This window comes from Littorina saxatilis, linkage group LG3 (genome assembly GCF_037325665.1).
Source record: "Littorina saxatilis isolate snail1 linkage group LG3, US_GU_Lsax_2.0, whole genome shotgun sequence".
NCBI lineage: Eukaryota > Metazoa > Mollusca > Gastropoda > Littorinimorpha > Littorinidae > Littorina > Littorina saxatilis.
Window position 1 is genome coordinate 48,635,679 of NC_090247.1, and position 19,178 is coordinate 48,654,856.

Consider the following 19,178-nt stretch of genomic DNA (forward strand, 5'->3'; position numbering starts at 1 on the left):
GGCGGTTCGCCGACAGCTCAGTGGCTTCCTTCGATCGGTTCACTCCCCTGATCCATTTTTGTCCAATCGCGTCATCTTTTCTATTTCCGGTTCTGGCATCATTTGCATATGCCGATCGTTGTTTCTGCTTTCACCAAGATTTAAAACTGGTCCCAGACTCGTACTAAAACAGAGCTTTTGTGAGCCGATTTCGGGATTCTTTTTCTTTCTTCTTCTTTTTACATTTAGTCAAGTTTTGACTAAATGTTATAACATAGAGGGGGAATCGAGGCGAGGGTCGTGGTGTATGTGTGTGTGTGTGTTTGTGTGTATGTGTGTGTGTGTGTGTGTGTGTGTGTGTGTGTGTGTGTGTGTGTGTGTGTGTGTGTGTCTGTCTGTGCGTGTGTGTGTGTAGAGCGATTCAGACTAAACTACTGGACCGATCTTTATGAAATTTTACATGAGAGTTCCTGGGTATGATATCCCCAGAATATTTTTTCATTTTGTTTTCGATAAATGTCTCTTATGACGTCATATCCGGCTTTTTGTAAAAGTTGAGGCGGCACTGTCACACCTTCATTTTTCAATCAAATTGATTGAAATTTTGGCCAAGCAATCTTCGACGAAGGCCGGACTTCGGTATTGCATTTCAGCATGGAGGCTTAAAAATTAATTGATGACTTTGGTCATTACAAATCTGACAAATGTAATTAAAATTATTTTTTTATAAAACGATCCAAAATTACTTTTATTTTATTCTTCATCATGTTCTGATTCCAAAAACATATAAATATGTTATATTCTGATTAAAAAGAAGCTCTGAAAATTAAAAATATAAAAATTATGATTAAAATTAAATTTCCGAAATCGTTTTAAAAACAATTTCATCTGATTCCTTGTCGGTTCCTGATTCCAAAAACATATAGATATGATATGTTTGGATTAAAAACACGTTCAGAAAGTTAAAACGAAGAGAGGTACAGTAAAGCGTGCTATGCAGCACAGCGAAACCACTACCGCGCTGAACAGGCTCGTCACTTTCACTGCCTTTTGCACTAGCGGCGGACTACGGTCATTGTAAAAAAATGCAGTGCGTTCAGTTTCAGTCTGTGAGTTCCACAGCTTGACAAAATGTAGTAATTTCGCCTTACGCGACTTGTTACATTTAGTCAAGTTTTGACTAAATGTTTTAACATAGATGTGGAATCGAGACGGGGGTCGTGGTGTATGTGTGTGTGTGAGTGTGTCTGTGCGTGTGTGTGTGTGTAGAGCGTTTCAGACTAAACTACTGGACCGATCTTTATGAAATTTTACATGAGAGTTCCTGGGTATGATATCCCCAGAATATTTTTTCATTTTGTTTTCGATAAATGTCTCTTATGACGTCATATCCGGCTTTTTGTAAAAGTTGAGGCGGCACTGTCACACCTTCATTTTTCAATCAAATTGATTGAAATTTTGGCCAAGCAATCTTCGACGAAGGCCGGACTTCGGTATTGCATTTCAGCATGGAGGCTTAAAAATTAATTAATGACTTTGGTCATTAAAAATCTGAAAATTGTAATTAAAACTATTTATTTTATAAAACGATCCAAAATTACTTTTATTTTATTCTTCATCATGTTCTGATTCCAAAAACATATAAATATGTTATATTCTGATTAAAAACAAGCTCTGAAAATTAAAAATATAAAAATTATGATTAAAATTAAATTTCCGAAATCGTTTTAAAAACAATTTCATCTTATTCCTTGTCGGTTCCTGATTCTAAAACCATATAGATATGATATGTTTGGATTAAAAACACGCTCAGAAAGTTAAAACGAAGAGACGTACAGTAAAGCGTGCTATGCAGCACAGCGCAACTGCTACCGCGCTGACTGCCTTTTGCACTAGCGGCGGACTACGGTCATTGTGAAAAAAATGCAGTGCGTTCAGTTTCAGTCTGTGAGTTCCACAGCTTGACTAAATGTAGTAATTTCGCCTTACGCGACTTGTTTCTTTTTCTAAATACACGTACTGTTCTCGGTTCTAGATACAGTAAAGTTCTCAGCAAAGACAAGACAAAAAGGAGTAAGAAAACAACAACAAACAAACAAAGGAAACATAAATCGCGTGAAGCGTGTGACGACCCAGACTGAAAGTGGTGACATAATTTTTCACGTCGAAAACGTGATCGCTAGAAATGACAAGCCGGTATAGCGCAGTAGCGAACAGTGCGTCACAGGAAAGCCCGCTTTTGTATGCTTTTAATTTTTCTGACCTTGTCTTTTAATCCAAACATAACATATCTATATGTTTTTGGAATCAGGAGATTATAAAGAGTAAGATGAAGTTTTGGATCGATTACGAAAATTCTAATTCTAATTAGAATTTTGATATTTCTAATGACAAAACTCATGAATTAATTAGTAGGCTTCCAAGCTGAAATGCAATCCCATAGTCCGGGCTTCGTCAAAGATGGCTTGACCAAAATGTCAATAAATCAATTTGATCGAAAGATGATGGCTTGATAGCCTCAACTTTCACTAAAAGTCGGATGTAACGTCATCAAGGACATTTATCGAAAAACGTAAAGAATGGTCTGGGTTTAACATCTGGAAGAATTTGTATGAAACTTTCAATGGTCCAGTAGTTTTCTCAGAATCGCTCTCCACACACACACACACACACACACACACACACACACACACACACACACACCACACACACATACACACACACACATACTGACATTAACACACACATACACTAACACCGTCACACACACACACCACACACACACACACACACACACACACACCACCACCACCACCATCGTCTATCACACACACACACACACACACACACACACACACACACACACATAGAAGTTAGGAGAACGACACCCGCTCGACTTCGATACCAATGCTCCACATCCACGCGGTATAGGAGCCGTGTCACAGATAATCAATAAACAATGACGCACTCGCCACCTTTCCCCGACACTGTCTCTCACGGCGTACAACACTCGCGCAAAGCGGCCAAACAAACACCCTCAAGGCCGATTTCTTCTAGCCCCCTCTCTCTCTCTCTCAGATCTCCATAGACATGGTCCGCTATTCACTGTCGGCACTGTTGGGCTTTGAGGAGATAGAACCTACGGAAATAGACGGATTTAGAGACTAAGATGATATACAGACAGACCTGGGACTGAACGTTGAGTGGCGAGAGAGAGAAGATAAAATAAGATGAGAGAAATCTTTACTAACTATGGTAATGTCATAAACACAAACAGGTGCTGTTTTTACATCCAGTCCTCGCCCGTGAAAGGGATTACTCTAATGTTACGAGTTGAAAGCGAGAGAGAGAGAGCGAGAGAGCGAGAGGGAGGGAGGGGGGAGCGAGGGGGAGGGAGAGAGAGAGAGAGAGAGAGAGAGAGAGAGAGAGAGAGAGAGAGAGAGAGATCCAGCCCCACCCCCCCACTCCCCCCGCCCTATTGAAATGGATGAAGGCCAACTCGACAGTGGTACCGCATTTTTTGTTAAAGCCATATGTACTCGATGACTATACACGCTAATTGCTTTACCCACAGCTGGAGACATGCTAAATTAAGTTCCCTGCAAGATATTGTGGTCTAGGACCCCTTAAATGTTGAGATATTTGAATTATTATTTTGATCTAGATCGTCCTATTTATAGATTTGCCAACAGAGGGAACGTTGACGCAAGGGAAATAACTCCGCGTCTTTGTTGACATCCTCACTTTTTCAGAGGCTAGAACAAGCTGTAATGCATGTATATGGTCCGCGCATTGCGACATATCGTCATTATATGGCCTTTTGATGCATTTGACATCGATTGTGGGCAAACTACACTTTGTAAACACGGGAGCGCGTACATATGCCTTTAACACTTCTTCTTCCCCCGCCCCCTCCTCCCAACACGGATTAACAAACTACAGTCGTACCTGCCAAGAACGACTATCCAAGGGACCGATAAAAAGTGGTCTTTATCGACAGGCGGTTGCTATGGAAAAGGAAGTAATGTAAAAATAAAAAGGTTAAGTATCCTTCGGGTGGTCGTTGTAGGAAGGTGGTCGTTATCGGGAGGTGGTTGCCAGGGCAGGTTCGACTGTAATGTTGAGCGCATTTGTTGTAAAATCAGTGCAACTATGGGCAACACACACGTGATCCATGCTAAACAAATTTTTAGATTTAATTGAATGACCAATCAAAGTTTCTCAGCAATGCAAAATCCAAGAAAGCCTGGCCTTTCCGGAAAACAGTGTGTGATCAGTTGAAGGCAAGGCGGTCTGAAATGTCCGGTTTCTTGGCCCTATGAGGGTTTGACTAATAACCTCGTCATGATTTCTGTCCGGTCTGATAACCAAATGAAGGTGTCTGTCCGGTTTAATAACCTCATGAAGATTTCTGTCCGGTTTACTAACTTCGCAAGTGTTTATATAAGTCCGGATTACTAACCCAATAGGTGTTTCTATTCTACTCTATAAACTCCAGATTGTTGTACGCGTCTTTTGTCAGTGGTTCGTGGTTGCTTGCATATATATTTGACACCTGCAAATCTGTGCAATCGTTGGCAACACATACGTGTGCTAAAGACCTAAAGTCTCCGGTTTGACAACTCTAGGAAGGTTTCTGTACGGTTAGTGATTTCCATGAAGATATGAATCCGATGTTCTATTCCAATCAGAGTTCTTAAAAATTGTATTCGTACAGAAGAATACATACGGAAACATCATCATGTGATTCCTAACTACTCGTATGGTGACGTAAAAACGTGATCACAGAGGTCAGCAATGGTGCATCAAAAATAGTTTCGTCATTAGGCCATATCAAAATCGTTGATATGTGGCCATGTCACTGTGGTCACAATTATGTGTATGTGCATTGCAAGACTGTTTTCCAAACTGTTCATCTGTTTTACAGTGTGCTGTCACGGACACTTCCTTGAACTTGATGAAATTCAGTTTTTAGTGGAAGTCATGCAGTGAGCTCAGTAAAGTTAGTTTTCATTTTGCTTCAACTTTGTCCCCGCGTTTTTACGAACAGTGTCCACAATCGCAGAAAGGGCAGATGCAGAGGGCAACATTATTTGAACATGCTTGTTCTTTGATGCCACGATGACTTGGACAACCAATGGTGACGTCATGTCTTACCTTACTCTGTCCGGCGAACACGTCAAAGTCGTCCATAATAATGACGTCAGGAAGGATGGCCTGCGTGTGAATGGCGCCACACCACTTCACCACTTCTTCCGTCTGGTCTGGGTACCTGTCGACACCAATACAAAACTTTGCAATCGTATGTCAAACAGATTTTGGAGTGTTCGAAATTCCAGGTGGCTATATAGCAAGTTTCAAATTTTGTAGACAGAGAAAGTGTACCAGTTCGTAGTATTGGTATTGGAGCAAACTAGAAGTGAAAAAACTATTACTTTGACTTAGAAATTTGTTTCACTCGTTAACCTTTCTTCATATTCCCTATGTCCTTTTGTGTACTAATTTCAGCGAAATATACCTGTCGTGACAGGCCAACTGTTTTATAGGGACATTTTTGGCTGGTCCAAAAGATGTGTAATTGTCATCAGAAGCACTACCGTGCAAACCCACAGGAAGCAAATGTACTAACCAGAACTTGACCAGTTGAAGTGCAGTTGGTTCGGGTGTGGGCATACCGTGCACAGGCAATGGCAAATGAGACAACACTTTAGGTCGAATGAAGGTCACCTGCTTGTTGTCCGTTGCCATGGAAACTGCAATCTGGAAGACCAGCGAGGTTTTGCCTCTGCACATTACAAGACGACCGTTAGTTGGTGAAAGTTAACGTCGCATCAATGTAGACTCTTTTCACATTCTGTCGAAATATAATTAACCATTGCATCAATGTAGACTCTTTTCACACTCTGTCGAAATATAATTAACCATTGCATAAATGTAGACTCTTTTCACATTCTGTCGAAATATAATTAACCATTGCATCAATGAAGGATCTTGTACATGTACATGAACACCTTCATAAATGTGAGTAATGTCGGTTCATCTAGTAGTAATACATGTACTTCTCTACCTGAACCGTCCTCCATGCATTTGTGCGTGCGTGCGTGCGTGCGTGCGTACGTGTGTGTGTGTGTGTGTTTGTGTGTGTGTGTATGCGCGCGCGTGTGTGAGTGTGGTGTGTGTGGGTGTCATGTGCGCGCGCACACGCGTTTGGTGTGTGGTGTGTGTGTGTGTGTGCCTTCCCCTGTCTGTAAACCGGTTGGCCTCTTTCGTTTCGACTGTTTTTCTGAGGAGCATTGGGGGAGGGGTAGAAAACACCGACACTGACATGGAGACACACACACACACACACACACACACACACACACGTACACACACACACTTGAATATCACTTCCAATACTCACGTGCGGGTCTCCCCCAGCAGAACAGTGTGACGGGAGTCTTGGGCCAGGGAGTCCAGCAGGGTCTGTCGCCCAGCGCGGCCACTGTCCCACTGGATCCAAGCTGCTCCCAGCGGGAACACGTGCAGCAAGCTCGACATGATGGAGCAGGCTGATTAGTGGGTCACGTTCGAGATGTCCGTGGAAGACAGTTGCCTGACGTGAAGAAAAAAAGTTTGTTCCGTGTAAAATGAGAGAGAGAGAGAGAGAGAGAGAGAGAGAGAGAGAGAGAGAGAGAGAGAGAGAGAGAGAGAGAGAGAGAGAGAGAGAGAGAGAGAGATGATGATGATGATGATGATGATGATGGAACTTTATTTTTCAAGGATAGAGGTTTAAGGCTACGCCTTGTCTTACAACCGGTCCTTACTTCTACTACTAATGTCTAATCTATATATATATACGACTAGTGTCTGTGTGTCTGTCTGTGTGTCTGTCTGTCTGTCTGTGTGTCTGTGCACGATGCACGGCCAAAGTTCTCGATGGATCTGCTTCAAATTTGGTGGGCATATTCAGGTACACCCGGGACACAACCTGGTCGATGAGATATTTCAACACGTGCTCTCAGCGCGCAGCGCTGAACCGATTTTGTTTTTTGTGCTGAACCGATTTTGTTTTTTTTGTCTGGATCCACTACCAGTAACTCTTCCTTATCTTCTCCAGTGTTTTTAGCCGCGATTATCTCCCTTCCTCCGTGCGGTGCGCCGGCAAAGCCGGCGTACACCCGGCATAGCCGGGTCCCCGGCGCAGCCGGGTATTCGGATCGACTTCTTCCCGGCGCAGCCGTACCCGGCGAAGCGGGTATTCATCTAGTAAATGATAAACAAGTAAAACAACATGACAAATAAACAAATTAAACGAACAAACCAGCAAACAAACAATCGGACAAATAAGCAAACAAGCAAATAAACACAAACAACACAATGACAAAGTAAGCATACATTTAAAAAAAACTAAAAAACATACAAATCGAGCAAGCGAAACATGTAACATGTTAATTGAGGTTACACTGACATGTAAAGTGATCGACGGTAAAATTCACACGATACCAACGTTGACACTAATGCATACAATGATTATATGGTGTAAATGATGATGATGAAGATGATGATGATGATGAAGATGATGATGATGATGGTGATGATGGAAAATCGCAACATAAATTACACATAATACATGTAATAAACAACATATTTTTGTAATTCATAAAGCTTTGCCAATTGTTGACAGCTACTTGCACATGTTAAGACTAGTATTGCCATCTAGGTAGACATATAATAATTATGCAGAGCTTGTTTAAAACTCTTCAGTGAGATTAATGATCTTATGACGGAATGGAGTTCCACACCATAGAGCCAGAGAAGGCTTGGCTAGTTTTGGAGAGAGAGAGAGAGAGAGAGAGAGAGAGAGAGAGAGAGAGAGAGAGAGAGAGAGAGAGAGAGAGAGAGAGAGAGAGAGAGAGAGAGAGAGAGATGATGATGATGGAACTTTATTTTTCAAGGATAGAGGTTTAAGGCTACGCCTTGTCTTACAACCGGTCCTTACTTCTACTACTAATGTCTAATAAATGATAAACAAGTACAACACCATGACAAATAAACAAATTAAACGAACAAACCAGCAAACAAACAATCGGACAAATAAGCAAACAAGCAAATAAACACAAACAACACAATGACAAAGTAAGCATACATTAAAAAAAAACTAAAAAACATACAAATCGAGCAAGCGAAACATGTAACATGTTAATTGAGGTTACACTGACATGTAAAGTGATCGACGGTAAAATTCACACGATACCAACGTTGACACTAATGCTTACAATGATTATATGGTGTAAATGATGATGATGAAGATGATGATGATGATGGTGATGATGATGATGATGATGATGATGATGGAAAATCGCAACATAAATTACACATAATACATACATGTATTATGTGTAATTTATGTTGCGATGTTGTAATAAACAACATATTTTTGTAATTCATAAAGCTTTGCCAATTGTTGACAGCTACTTGCATATGTTAAGACTAGTATATTGACATCTAGGTAGACATATAATAATTATGCAGAGCTTGTTTAAAACTCTTCAGTGAGATTAATGATCTTATGACGGAATGGAGTTCCACACCATAGAGCCAGAGAAGGCTTGGCTAGTTTTGGAGAGAGAGAGAGAGAGAGAGAGAGAGAGAGAGAGAGAGAGAGAGAGAGAGAGAGAGAGAGAGAGAGAGGGAACTTTGAACTTTGAACTTTATTACAGGAAAGATAGCATTAGGTCCGTAGGACCTTTCTTACAGCTAGTCCTGATCTAAGCAAGCAAAATGGTTATAATCGAAATGGGAATACATAGGAACAAACTTTTTATGATGAAACGCAGACACACGCAATAATAATAATAAGAGAGAGAGAGAGAGAGAGAGAGAGAGAGAGAGAGAGAGAGAGAGAGAGAGAGAGAGAGAGAGAGAGAGAGAGAGAGAACGAACGAACGAACGAACGAACGAACGGACAAACGAACTTTATTACTCAAGGATGGAGATTTTAGGCTCACGCCTAAGTCTTACAATCTGTCCCTGCTAAACTAAGACATAAAAATAGAGACAATAAAAGGACAATCGTCAATCGCAATCATACAGTATTACAAACTACAACATTATCTATACGAATACATAATGCATAATAGAACATTGAAATGTACATGTATGTCAATATAATACAAAGGAAAAGAAAAGTCGACTCGCACACACACGCGCGCCGCATGCCTGCAATCACGTTCGCACACAATCCAGAGAGAGAGAGAGAGAGAGAGAAAACTGACCTAATCTGAACTTTATTTCACAAGATTAAGATTTAAGGTTAGGCCGGTGTCAAAAACTGAAACCTCTGCTAAACAATCCTTCTCATTGCGGTCAATGCGCATGCGCCAATCTTGGACTTAAAAAAATGCGACCCTTTGACCGAACGAATCATGGGTTAGGGTTAGGGTTAGAATTAGGGTTAGGATTAGGGTAAGGGTTAGGGTTAGGGTTTAGTTAGGGTTAGGTTGCTCCCGACCTGATTAATCTCCCCATGTTAGCGCATGCGCATTGACCGCAATGAGAAGGATCAAGTTGTTCAGGCAGAGTTTTCAGTTCGTGACACTGGCCTTTTCTTTCAATCGTGTGTGTGTGTGTGTGTGTGTGTGTGTGTGTGTGTGTGTGTGTGTGTGTGTGTGTGTGTGTGCCGTGTGTGTGTGTGTGTGTGTGTGTGTGTGTGTGTGTTTGAGAGAGAGAGAGACGGAGAGAGAGAGAGAGAGAGAGAGAGAGAGAGAGAGAGAGAGAGAGAGAGAGAGAGAGAGAGAGAGAGAGAGAGAGAGAGAGAGAGAGAGAGAGAGTTCAAAGGAAATCAAACCAAATCGCATTTTAATGTTACGAGGGTTTTTGCAAAACAATACAAACGAGCTTTTTTTCAACCAGTCTTCGCACGGAGAGGGACTACTCTAATCACATCTATACACGGATATTCGCATGGGAAAAAAAAAAGATGAAACACGTCGCGTGAAGCGATATCGAAACATTTAGTCAATCTGTCGGCCTGAAACCAAACACTGTACAAAAGGTTTCTTTGCTGAAACCAAGAACTCGGAATCATTCATCGTCCCGACTTAGCAAGGCTTGGCTAGTCGAAACCACAGAGATATATAGGGTCGAGCCGGTTTTGGTGAGACATTAAAACATAGGACATAATTTGCATAAATTGATTTTCTTTAATGTTTCGCAAATGTTTAAAGTTAACATGACATATCCATATATTTTCGGATTTATGTGTAATTCAAGATACAATGCAATCATTTTTGAATATCTTATTACAATATCAATTTTAATTGGAATTTTAAAAAAATCATAGTTAATGAACGAACTAAATCATTAATATTTTAGCTCTTGCGTTGAAATGCTATCCAATAGTCTGGACCTAGTCAAACATTGCTTGGCCAAATTGTCAATCAACTTAATTGAAAAATGAGGTCACATTAGTGTCCTCAGCTCTTAACATTTGTGAAAAACCGGATGTGGCGTCATAAAAAACAGTTATCTAAATATTATGGAACAAAAATATGGTCTGGGGATAGTAGACCTGGAAAAGGTCACATGTCAAATTTTATAAACATATGTTGGGTAGTTTTTTATGGAGTTGTTCTGCACACACACACATGCAATAACCCGATTTTCATCCATTTTCAGCATATTTGTAGGATAAACTTTACATATATCTATATATTTTTGGATTCGGCAAACAATAAAGAATACAATTTGTAATTGACATTTTTATTTTTATTAGAATGTTAAGAATTCTAATGACTGAACTCATTCATTTTAAGCTTACAAGCTTAAATGCAATCACATAGTCCGGACCGTTTGTCAAAGCCTGCTTGACCAAAATTTCAATCGGTGTTATTGAAAAATGAGGGCGTGGCAGTGTCGCCTCAACTTTCACTGAGCCGGATATAACGTCATCAAAGACATGTATCGAAAACAATGGTCAGTCTTGGGATATCATCTGGGAGAATGTGTATATCGGCTTGACACGTAGGGTTTCGATTTAGCTTTTATGTTCCATTCGGGTGACGTTCCCAATTTTGTTGATTAAAATTGGTTTAATTTAAATATGACATGTGTAATGTTAAACTTGTGGGGTCCTGATTTGGCCTATACTGGTCCGCTGGACCCGAAAAAGCAACAACTAACTAACTAACTAAATGAGTATAGACAGTTTCATGACTGTTAAAACATCTGGTCAAAACTTGACTAAATGTAAAAAGAGACAACACATTTATACATCTAAAATACGTGCGACCGGCCCCCATTTTCAGGTTCTTGTTTTAACTCTAAAACAAAGATTTTTGGCAGAGAAGCACAATGCATTGGTTAACAATGAGTTAACTTCTTTCAACAGAAACTGGAATCTGTACAGGCATGCGATTGAATGATTTTATGTTTTTTTAATTTTTTAATTTTTTTTATTTTTTTAGCCTGGTCACCGCTCGCTATCCTCTTCCTCTTCTTTCCCTGATCCTTACTCTCTTCTGTCACTCTTCTTTCTTCCTCTCTCTTTTCTCTCTATCCTTTTTGTACTGTCTGTTTATATGTGTGTGTGTAAGTGATATGGTTGAGATGGCCTCAACTGGATATTTGCTATTTTCGTTACCCTATGTAGACTGTTTGTGATCTGTCTTATGTTATATTGTCTGGAAAAAAAAAAAAGAATAATAATAAAAAAAAAAATAAAAAAAAAAAAGAGACAACAAACCGCACCAATCAAACTACAAAAACAGCCAGTGGTGGAGAGAGGCCGAGGACAGAGAGAGAGACTGAGAGAGAGGTTGAGATTGAGAGAAGCCCGCCGCAAATGATAATGGGTACATGTCAACAATCAGTCCGCTAAACTGAAACAGTTCTGTAAAGTTACTTGCCTACCAGTTTAGTTGTAGCTACCAAATAACCAGAAAAGCACAGTGTAGTACACGAACTGTCACTGACAAATAATTATAAGGAAAGGCAGAGACTGTTGCCATAGATATGCAGTGTACCGTCTAGTCTTCAGTATAGGGAATCAGGAGTAACAATGGATTGCCTCCCATTTTTTAGCACTGTGCTAAGTGGGCGCAACTTCTCAAGCTACACGTCAATTTTTAATGGCTAGGGCAATTAAGACAGTTTGTTTACTCCACTCTGCTTGCTGATGTTAATTCTGTTAAATAAATGTTATTTTCTTTATAGTTCTCCACCCAGAACGTGGACTTTTATTTACAAGATCTGAGAAAACATTCATCTCCTCATTTCGGCGTGGCTCTTGTTCTGAAAAATCATGGTAGGCTTATAACCAATAAATGAAAACTATTGCAATGCTACTCGTGTATTTCAGCACACACCTGGTTTTGTGTGTACCAAATGTGTGTATGCCACAGAACTCAGCTTTCTTTGAAGCGATCACAGGCACACTTCTGCCCGGTCGATGTCACGCGCAAACACACCGCATACACACACACACAGCATTGAGAACCCCCAGCAAGTGCGACAGCCGAACGTGACATGCAACGCGCAATGTGATTGGTTGGCGATGATTTCATGCCGGAAAATTTGGCAAGTGACCTCATCGAGGCTGCGAAAGAGAGGAAGTGTTTGAAAATGGTCGGCTGAGTGGTTGTACACGCAATGACGACAGCAGAGGACTGCTAATACATGTGCTTCTGATTAGACGGATCTTCCACCCGTTTGAAACTACGAAAAACTGTGTCGACCATTCAATTCTCAGCCATGTGAACTAGTTTCACGGCACCTGGGAGGGATTACTTTGAACAGTAAGTTAGATTTTTGGTATCTATCGGTGACCTACCGTCAGCTGAAAGCAACTGTTTGTGGTGTGTTTGTGTGTACTATGCAGTATGCTGACTGACGCATTCATGTGTGTTTGACCACTGCGACAGCGATGCGGGTGGCACGGCATATGTCCTACTGTTTCTGCAACGTAAATTCGTAAATTTGTCACTAAGTTATGAGAATAAATAAGTGGATCTAGAAGGTTATGTTCTGTTGTTGTAAACTTCAGGATCGAGTCGGAAACGGAATGACTGGTATGGGAATATATATGTCATGTAGAAAATGTTCAAATGCCGGAATGGTACCGTTTTATGGGTTATTGTGGAGTCATATTTGATGTAGCTTATGCCAAAAATGGTTACTATTCAAAGCCATATTAATTGGTTTAGTGTACATTTTCCATGTCGTTTACACACATGTACAGACGGGACTGTGTCGCTGTCAAGATAGGAATTCATTTTTCACAAAAGGGGATTGTGTGGTGCTTACTTTGAACTTGAAGTGTTTTGATGTACAGTGGTTAATACAGGAGCATTAGTCATACATACATGTATGTATTGCCGGGTTGTGGGTTAAAGCAACACAGAAAAACTAAGAGGTTTTTTTATTATATAGTACTAATGATAAAAGCATTAGCCGATTTGGGTATAGGCCTATATTATATGAAAGATTCGTGGAGCAGTTTCAATGTTTGCTTAGAAACGAGATTGTATGTGCTCATCCGGTATGGTGCATATTATATATAGTGTTGCAAGAGTGCATGAGTCATACTTTAGTGAATGATGGCTTTTCATCTTTTGTCAGTATGAGTTACTTGAATACACATGGGCATTACAATACTTGGACACCTGATAAGGAGAGATATAAAAATCGGTCATGGAGATTAAAGTGAAGCCTACTGGACATCTTTTCATGCTAAGTTCAAGTTCACTTGACTGACCTTGATAGTAGTTTGTAATTTAAGGTTTGCTTAAATCTGACTTGAGCAGTAGAGTTCTGAGTAGGATGCCTTTTTTTGTGTGCTGAGCTCTGAACTGGTAGGACATGTTATTTACACTACAAGTACACGTACAATGAAACTTCAATGAAGATCCTCAGCTTTAAGAAACGTTATATTAAGACCTTGTTTAATCAGACATTTCCTTCATACACATAGTGTCAGTTAAATGTTTTACCTTTGTTTAAGCCACCCTCCCTTTAAAGATCTACTTTTAACGTTTTTAAAGGTCAAACTTACTAGTCTAAATTAAAATGGAGGTTAATCACTGTATCAGTGATTCAACAGCAATGGGCATGAATCCTAGGCAGAAGACAACCTGTTAGGTATCTCTGAACTTTAGGCTGCATTTTTTACAGTTGCAGTCACTAGTCATTCATTCCCTTGGTGTTGACTCATAGTCTCCGTAGGCTGGTGTCAGGAGTGTTGGCCCATACTACGTGGTACGTAGTGGTGTAGGCCCTTGAGTCAAGGGCTTTGTTCAAATCCTCTTTTGGCCAGATTCCCTTCTTCTATTCTTTTTCTTCCGGTTAATTGTTAGTGAATGCTACTTCAATACTTGACTTGACAGTGCTAGTTATGTTTGCTTGAAATAAAAATGATGGTTAATATAATTTATAAATTTTGAGATTAATGAACAATCAAAATATCAGCTTAATGGGTATTTATCCTCTTATTCTTAGAGGTTTTGCAGCTTTATTTTTTATCTCTTTATTCTTTGCCCTACTCACTAAAGGAAAGATATAACTATATTATATAAGGCCCCCCAAAAATGAAATTTTTGTTTTCGATGACAAGGCCCCAAAAAATGTAGGGTCAATGGAGTAATTTAGGGTTTTTGTTTTGTTTTGGATTGAAGTTTCTGATTTATTTACACAGCTGCATATGATTATTTTGGGCCGGAAATACTGCAAGCTTTGGGTCGGAGAAGAGTAGCTTTTTCTTTTGAATGATCGGGAGGAAAAAATAGGGTTGGTCGTGGACTCCGAAACATTGACTTGACATCGAAATACTTCCAACATTATAGCATGATCATTAGATTTTTAATATGTAATATTATACTATTACTAGTGTTTGTGTAAAAAGAAACACTTCTCGAGTTGGATAATACTAATAGTTTTTAATATATATCTGTTCAATTTTTTTATCATAAAAATATTGGGCAATTTTGTAGACATTAGGTTTTCTTCCAGCTGTGAACAATATAGTGCACAGTTACCTAAAATCATAGTAAATTTGTATTCTTATTATAGCAGAACCCGGTGAGAGGAAGTCTGCAGCTGTGAACATGAAACAAAGAAGATGATGCACACACACGAAAACACAAGCAGCGTGCATTGTATGTGTACAGCAGTCGTAGTTATTACATAGGTATGCAGTACTGCGGCAGAGAGAGAATTGAGGTATGATGACTGTGCAGGCTGCTTGCATCGGTAGAGAAGTTAACTCATCTGAAAATCTCGGTGGAGGCAGAAGTCCCAGAATAGCCCTGGCACTCTCCCAGTTAATCTATCTCAGAAGTGTGGGAAAGTAGTGTTTCATTCTTGTTCAGTGAGAGCATCTTTTTATCAAAACACAGGTGCTGCCTGGCTGCACACCTTAACGGTACAGGTGAGGCATGGAAGCAGAAGGGATTACCTGAGTGCAAGTTTAGCTTAGCCTCTGGCTGCGAAACGCAACAGATCAGACAGATCGAAGATACTGGCTTTTTTTTTTTTTTACATTTTTGAGTCACTTGAGAAAAAGTGACTCTATGTAATCGGTCAGTGTTAGTCTGTCCGGCCGGCCGGCCGTAGACACCACCTTAACGTTGGACTTTTCTCGGAAACTATCAAAGCGATCGGGCTCATATTTTGTTTAGTCGTGACCTCCAATGACCTCTACACTTTAACGATGGTTTCGTTGACCTTTGACCTTTTTCAAGGTCACAGGTCAGCGTCAAAGGAAAAATTAGACATTTTATATCTTTGACAAAGTTCATCGGATGTGATTGAAACTTTGTAGGATTATTCTTTACATCAAAGTATTTACATCTGTAGCCTTTTACGAACGTTATCAGAAAAACAAGGGAGATAACTAGCCTTTTCTGTTCGGCAACACACAACTTAACGTTGGGCTTTTCTCGGAAACTATAAAAGTGACCGGGCTCAAATTTTATGTGAACGTGACTCATTGTGTTGTGAATAGCAATTTCTTCCTGTCCATCTGATGCCTCATATAATATTCAGAACTGCGAAAGTGACTCGATCGAGCGTTTGCTCTTCTTGTTTTGCAACATAATGAGAATATCGCTTCTTCTTTTTTTCCTTTCGCATTGATGGGCTGCAATCTCAATCTTGGAAAATATGTATACATTCTTCAAAATAGGTAAATACAGCCCTGTGCACATCTACGGTTTCTCCGTAATTTCTCTGATTTTTATATATCTATGCAGAATTACTCCCAAAAAAATGTTTGTACTTTTTTCCTGTTTTAAGATGTTTTGACCAATTAGTTGGACGTTGCGCTGAAAAGACGTTTTCCGATTTACCGGAAGCGCGCGTGTTTTCAGCATTGAGTCTTCGTCCAGCGTCTGCGTGGCAACTTGTGATTGAAGTAAAACATGAAAAAGAAAAAAAGAGTGCGAGATTCAGATAGTGAAGAGGAACACCAGCTCTGTCACCAAAGAAGAAGAAAACGGCACAACAGTGCTGGAAGTCCAGTTATTCTCAAGACAACCTTGAGATCGTAAAATCCAGCAAAGGAGACCAATACGTAATTCCCTTTCTACTGCGTCATAGTGTTTCAGTTTGTGTGCTTTGCGAGCAGAATTATGTCTTGAACTGTCATTACAGCTTACTACTGAAACATTTTAAAAACTACTGAAATTTGGTTTGTTTACTATTGATGAGCGTTTTGAGTGTGCACAGGTCTGTAAATAAAGACATATAAATCAATGTAGTGTTTTCTATTGTTTCAGGGGCCACATCCAACATATGAAAATGCAGCAGCAAGCTATGGCCTATAAAAAGTGACAATTTTAAAATTAACAATGAAGACCTAAAACAAATATGGATACCAAGTGTTTCCAAACAACCATCCAAAGGTTGCTCAGAAGCTCCGAAAGCTCTTCACCAGCAGCTTGTGATCTTCGTCAGTGAGGACGTTGACAACCATGTGGAAGAGTTGTCAACTTAGAGGCTGTGGATACTGCAGCGAGGACCCCATCTTGTTCTTGTGATCCTCATTGGTTGCCATGGCGACGACTGTGGCGGGAAGCAGCGCCACGGCCACCGGGTACGACGTACCCATGGACGAGAACGCCAACGGGTACATGTGGGGCATGATCAGCCCCTTGGAGTTGTCCACCATCCTCACCAGCCCCTGTGAAAAGGTATGGACTAACACTGTAGGGCTTGTGTGTGTGTGTGCACATCTGATCTGAAAGAGAGTGAGAGTGTGTGTGTGTGCACATCTCTTATTATATATATGAAAGTGAAATAGAGTATGTGTGTGTGTGTGCACATCTCTAAATCTGAAACTGAAAGAGAGAGAGAGAGACTCAGGGAGAGAGTGTGTGTGTGAGGTTACTGCGCATCATGTATGCATTAATCTATCCAAAATGTTCACAAGAAAGGCTCTGGTGAGTTTTATCTGTTAAATCAACACTAAATTGTGTGTAAAGGAACCAAACACAATCATATTTGCAATATTGTTGCTGTTGACTGTACAGTTCCCAAAAGAGTATCTCTGGATGCAGTGCTTCATAAGACAAAGTGCAATGTGTTAATACTATATTTTGTATGCACACATTTTCATAATGCACAAACAAACAAAGAAACAACACATGCAAGCTTACATCCATGCAGGCATACAGATACCAAGAGGTGTGTGTTCCTGTACATTAATCGATTTTGCAAATTGGATCATAATCTTTTCTACCTTACATCAAAATGACCTCATGCCAACAAAGGTTAAAGGAGCTGGACTGTTCAGCCTCGGTAGACCAGTTAGCCCAATACCCAACTGGGGTGCCTGTTACTGTGTCACAGTTTGGAGGTCAGCCATGTTGATATTAATGAACCAATTTTCTTGTATAATTTGTGTTGAGAGCCGGATTTTCGACAAAATCGATGCAACAATTTCAATGCAAGGGAGGTAACTCTTGTTACTCAAAAGCACAAGTATTGATGACGTCATGTGATTAGTGCTTCCGCTCCTTGTAAATCCTCGCACAAACACGAAAATAAAGCCATGAACGGTGAAAGTTGCAAATATAAGTCATGATTGCAAACAATTATGTTACAAAACACGATCTAAGGACGAATTTTCTTATTTCTGGTGAGGTTTTCGGGGGTTTTCTGAGGTTTTCTGGGTTTTCGTGTGTTTTCGGAGACAAGTAGTACCGCTCCGTCATTAGTTACGGGCTTGATTGCTATTGATTGACCGCTGGGTAACATACGGGTCTTACGACAGATCAATGAAATACCCTCTCACTGCTAGTGCTACCATTACTGAGTCCACTGTCCCTGTACGGTTTGAGTAGAGCTTTCTCCCCTTTCTATTTGGAGGCGAATTGAGTTGTGTGCGAGATTGTGGGTGTCCCTGTCCCTGTCCCTGTGCACCTGAGCTTGCAAGTGTAAGTGTTTTCTGTTGCGATATTTATGATTTGCTCCATCAATTCTTCAAACCCGGCAAGGCACATGAATCATGGTGTTTGTATTTATTCATATTATTTTTGAAGGGATTGGGACAGGCAGCTGGAATGTCAAGTGAATTTCCCTTTTGTCAATTATTCCTGGAGTTGGGTGTCAGAAGCCTAAGGAAAAGGGATCATATTTGTTGCGTATACAAATGACAGAAGAATAATTATTGATAATATATATATATATACATATGTATGTACATTAGAGTGTAGAGAAGTGTTGTTGGAACTTTGATTTTGAAATGTAATCCATACAATTAGTTTTGCAGAGTACAAATGATTCACGGATGTTACGCGTGATTGTTCTGAAAAGTGACTATTACATGATTGTTCTGAAAGTCTACTATTTATTTCATCGTAATCATGTAAGCCCTCATACGTGATTGTTCTGAAAGCTTACTAATTTACATGATTGTTCTGAAACTCTACTAAAGGTAAACTTGCTTCACCCGTGAAATGTTGTCATATATGGAACAATATGTATACCCCTGCCCAACGAAGTTGGAGGGGGGTATACTGGATTCACTTTGTCCATCTGTCTGTGTGTATGTCTGTATGTATATATGGAACAATATTTTGATGCAATGATACTAAATCTTAAGTGATATTGATATTTATACCCCAGCCAAATGAAGTTGGAGGGGGTATACTGGATTCACTTTGTCCGTCTGTCTGTGTGTATGTCTGTATGTAAATGAAACAATATTTTGATACAATGAACCC

General features: G+C 40.0%; 2 protein-coding genes across 2 annotated transcripts in view; one reads left to right on the forward strand and one right to left on the reverse strand.

The window, feature by feature from the left end:
• The window catches only part of LOC138962534 (uncharacterized), a 32,812-nt gene extending 20,334 nt beyond the window's left edge, over positions 1 to 12,478 (reverse strand). Inside the window, exons 1-4 of the mRNA XM_070334377.1 lie at positions 12,327 to 12,478; positions 6,383 to 6,574; positions 5,609 to 5,764; positions 5,137 to 5,251 (exon numbers count right to left, since the gene is read on the reverse strand). Coding sequence (XP_070190478.1) covers positions 5,137 to 5,251; positions 5,609 to 5,764; positions 6,383 to 6,519 — 408 coding nt within the window. The 5' untranslated portion in view covers positions 6,520 to 6,574; positions 12,327 to 12,478. The remainder of the gene's footprint in view (positions 1 to 5,136; positions 5,252 to 5,608; positions 5,765 to 6,382; positions 6,575 to 12,326) is intronic.
• Positions 12,479 to 12,579: 101 nt separating this feature from the next.
• Positions 12,580 to 19,178, forward strand: part of LOC138962525 (uncharacterized) — a 43,399-nt gene continuing 36,800 nt past the window's right edge. Inside the window, exons 1-2 of the mRNA XM_070334364.1 lie at positions 12,580 to 12,755; positions 16,731 to 17,144. Of these exons, the coding sequence (XP_070190465.1) occupies positions 17,007 to 17,144 (138 nt within the window). The 5' untranslated portion in view covers positions 12,580 to 12,755; positions 16,731 to 17,006. The remainder of the gene's footprint in view (positions 12,756 to 16,730; positions 17,145 to 19,178) is intronic.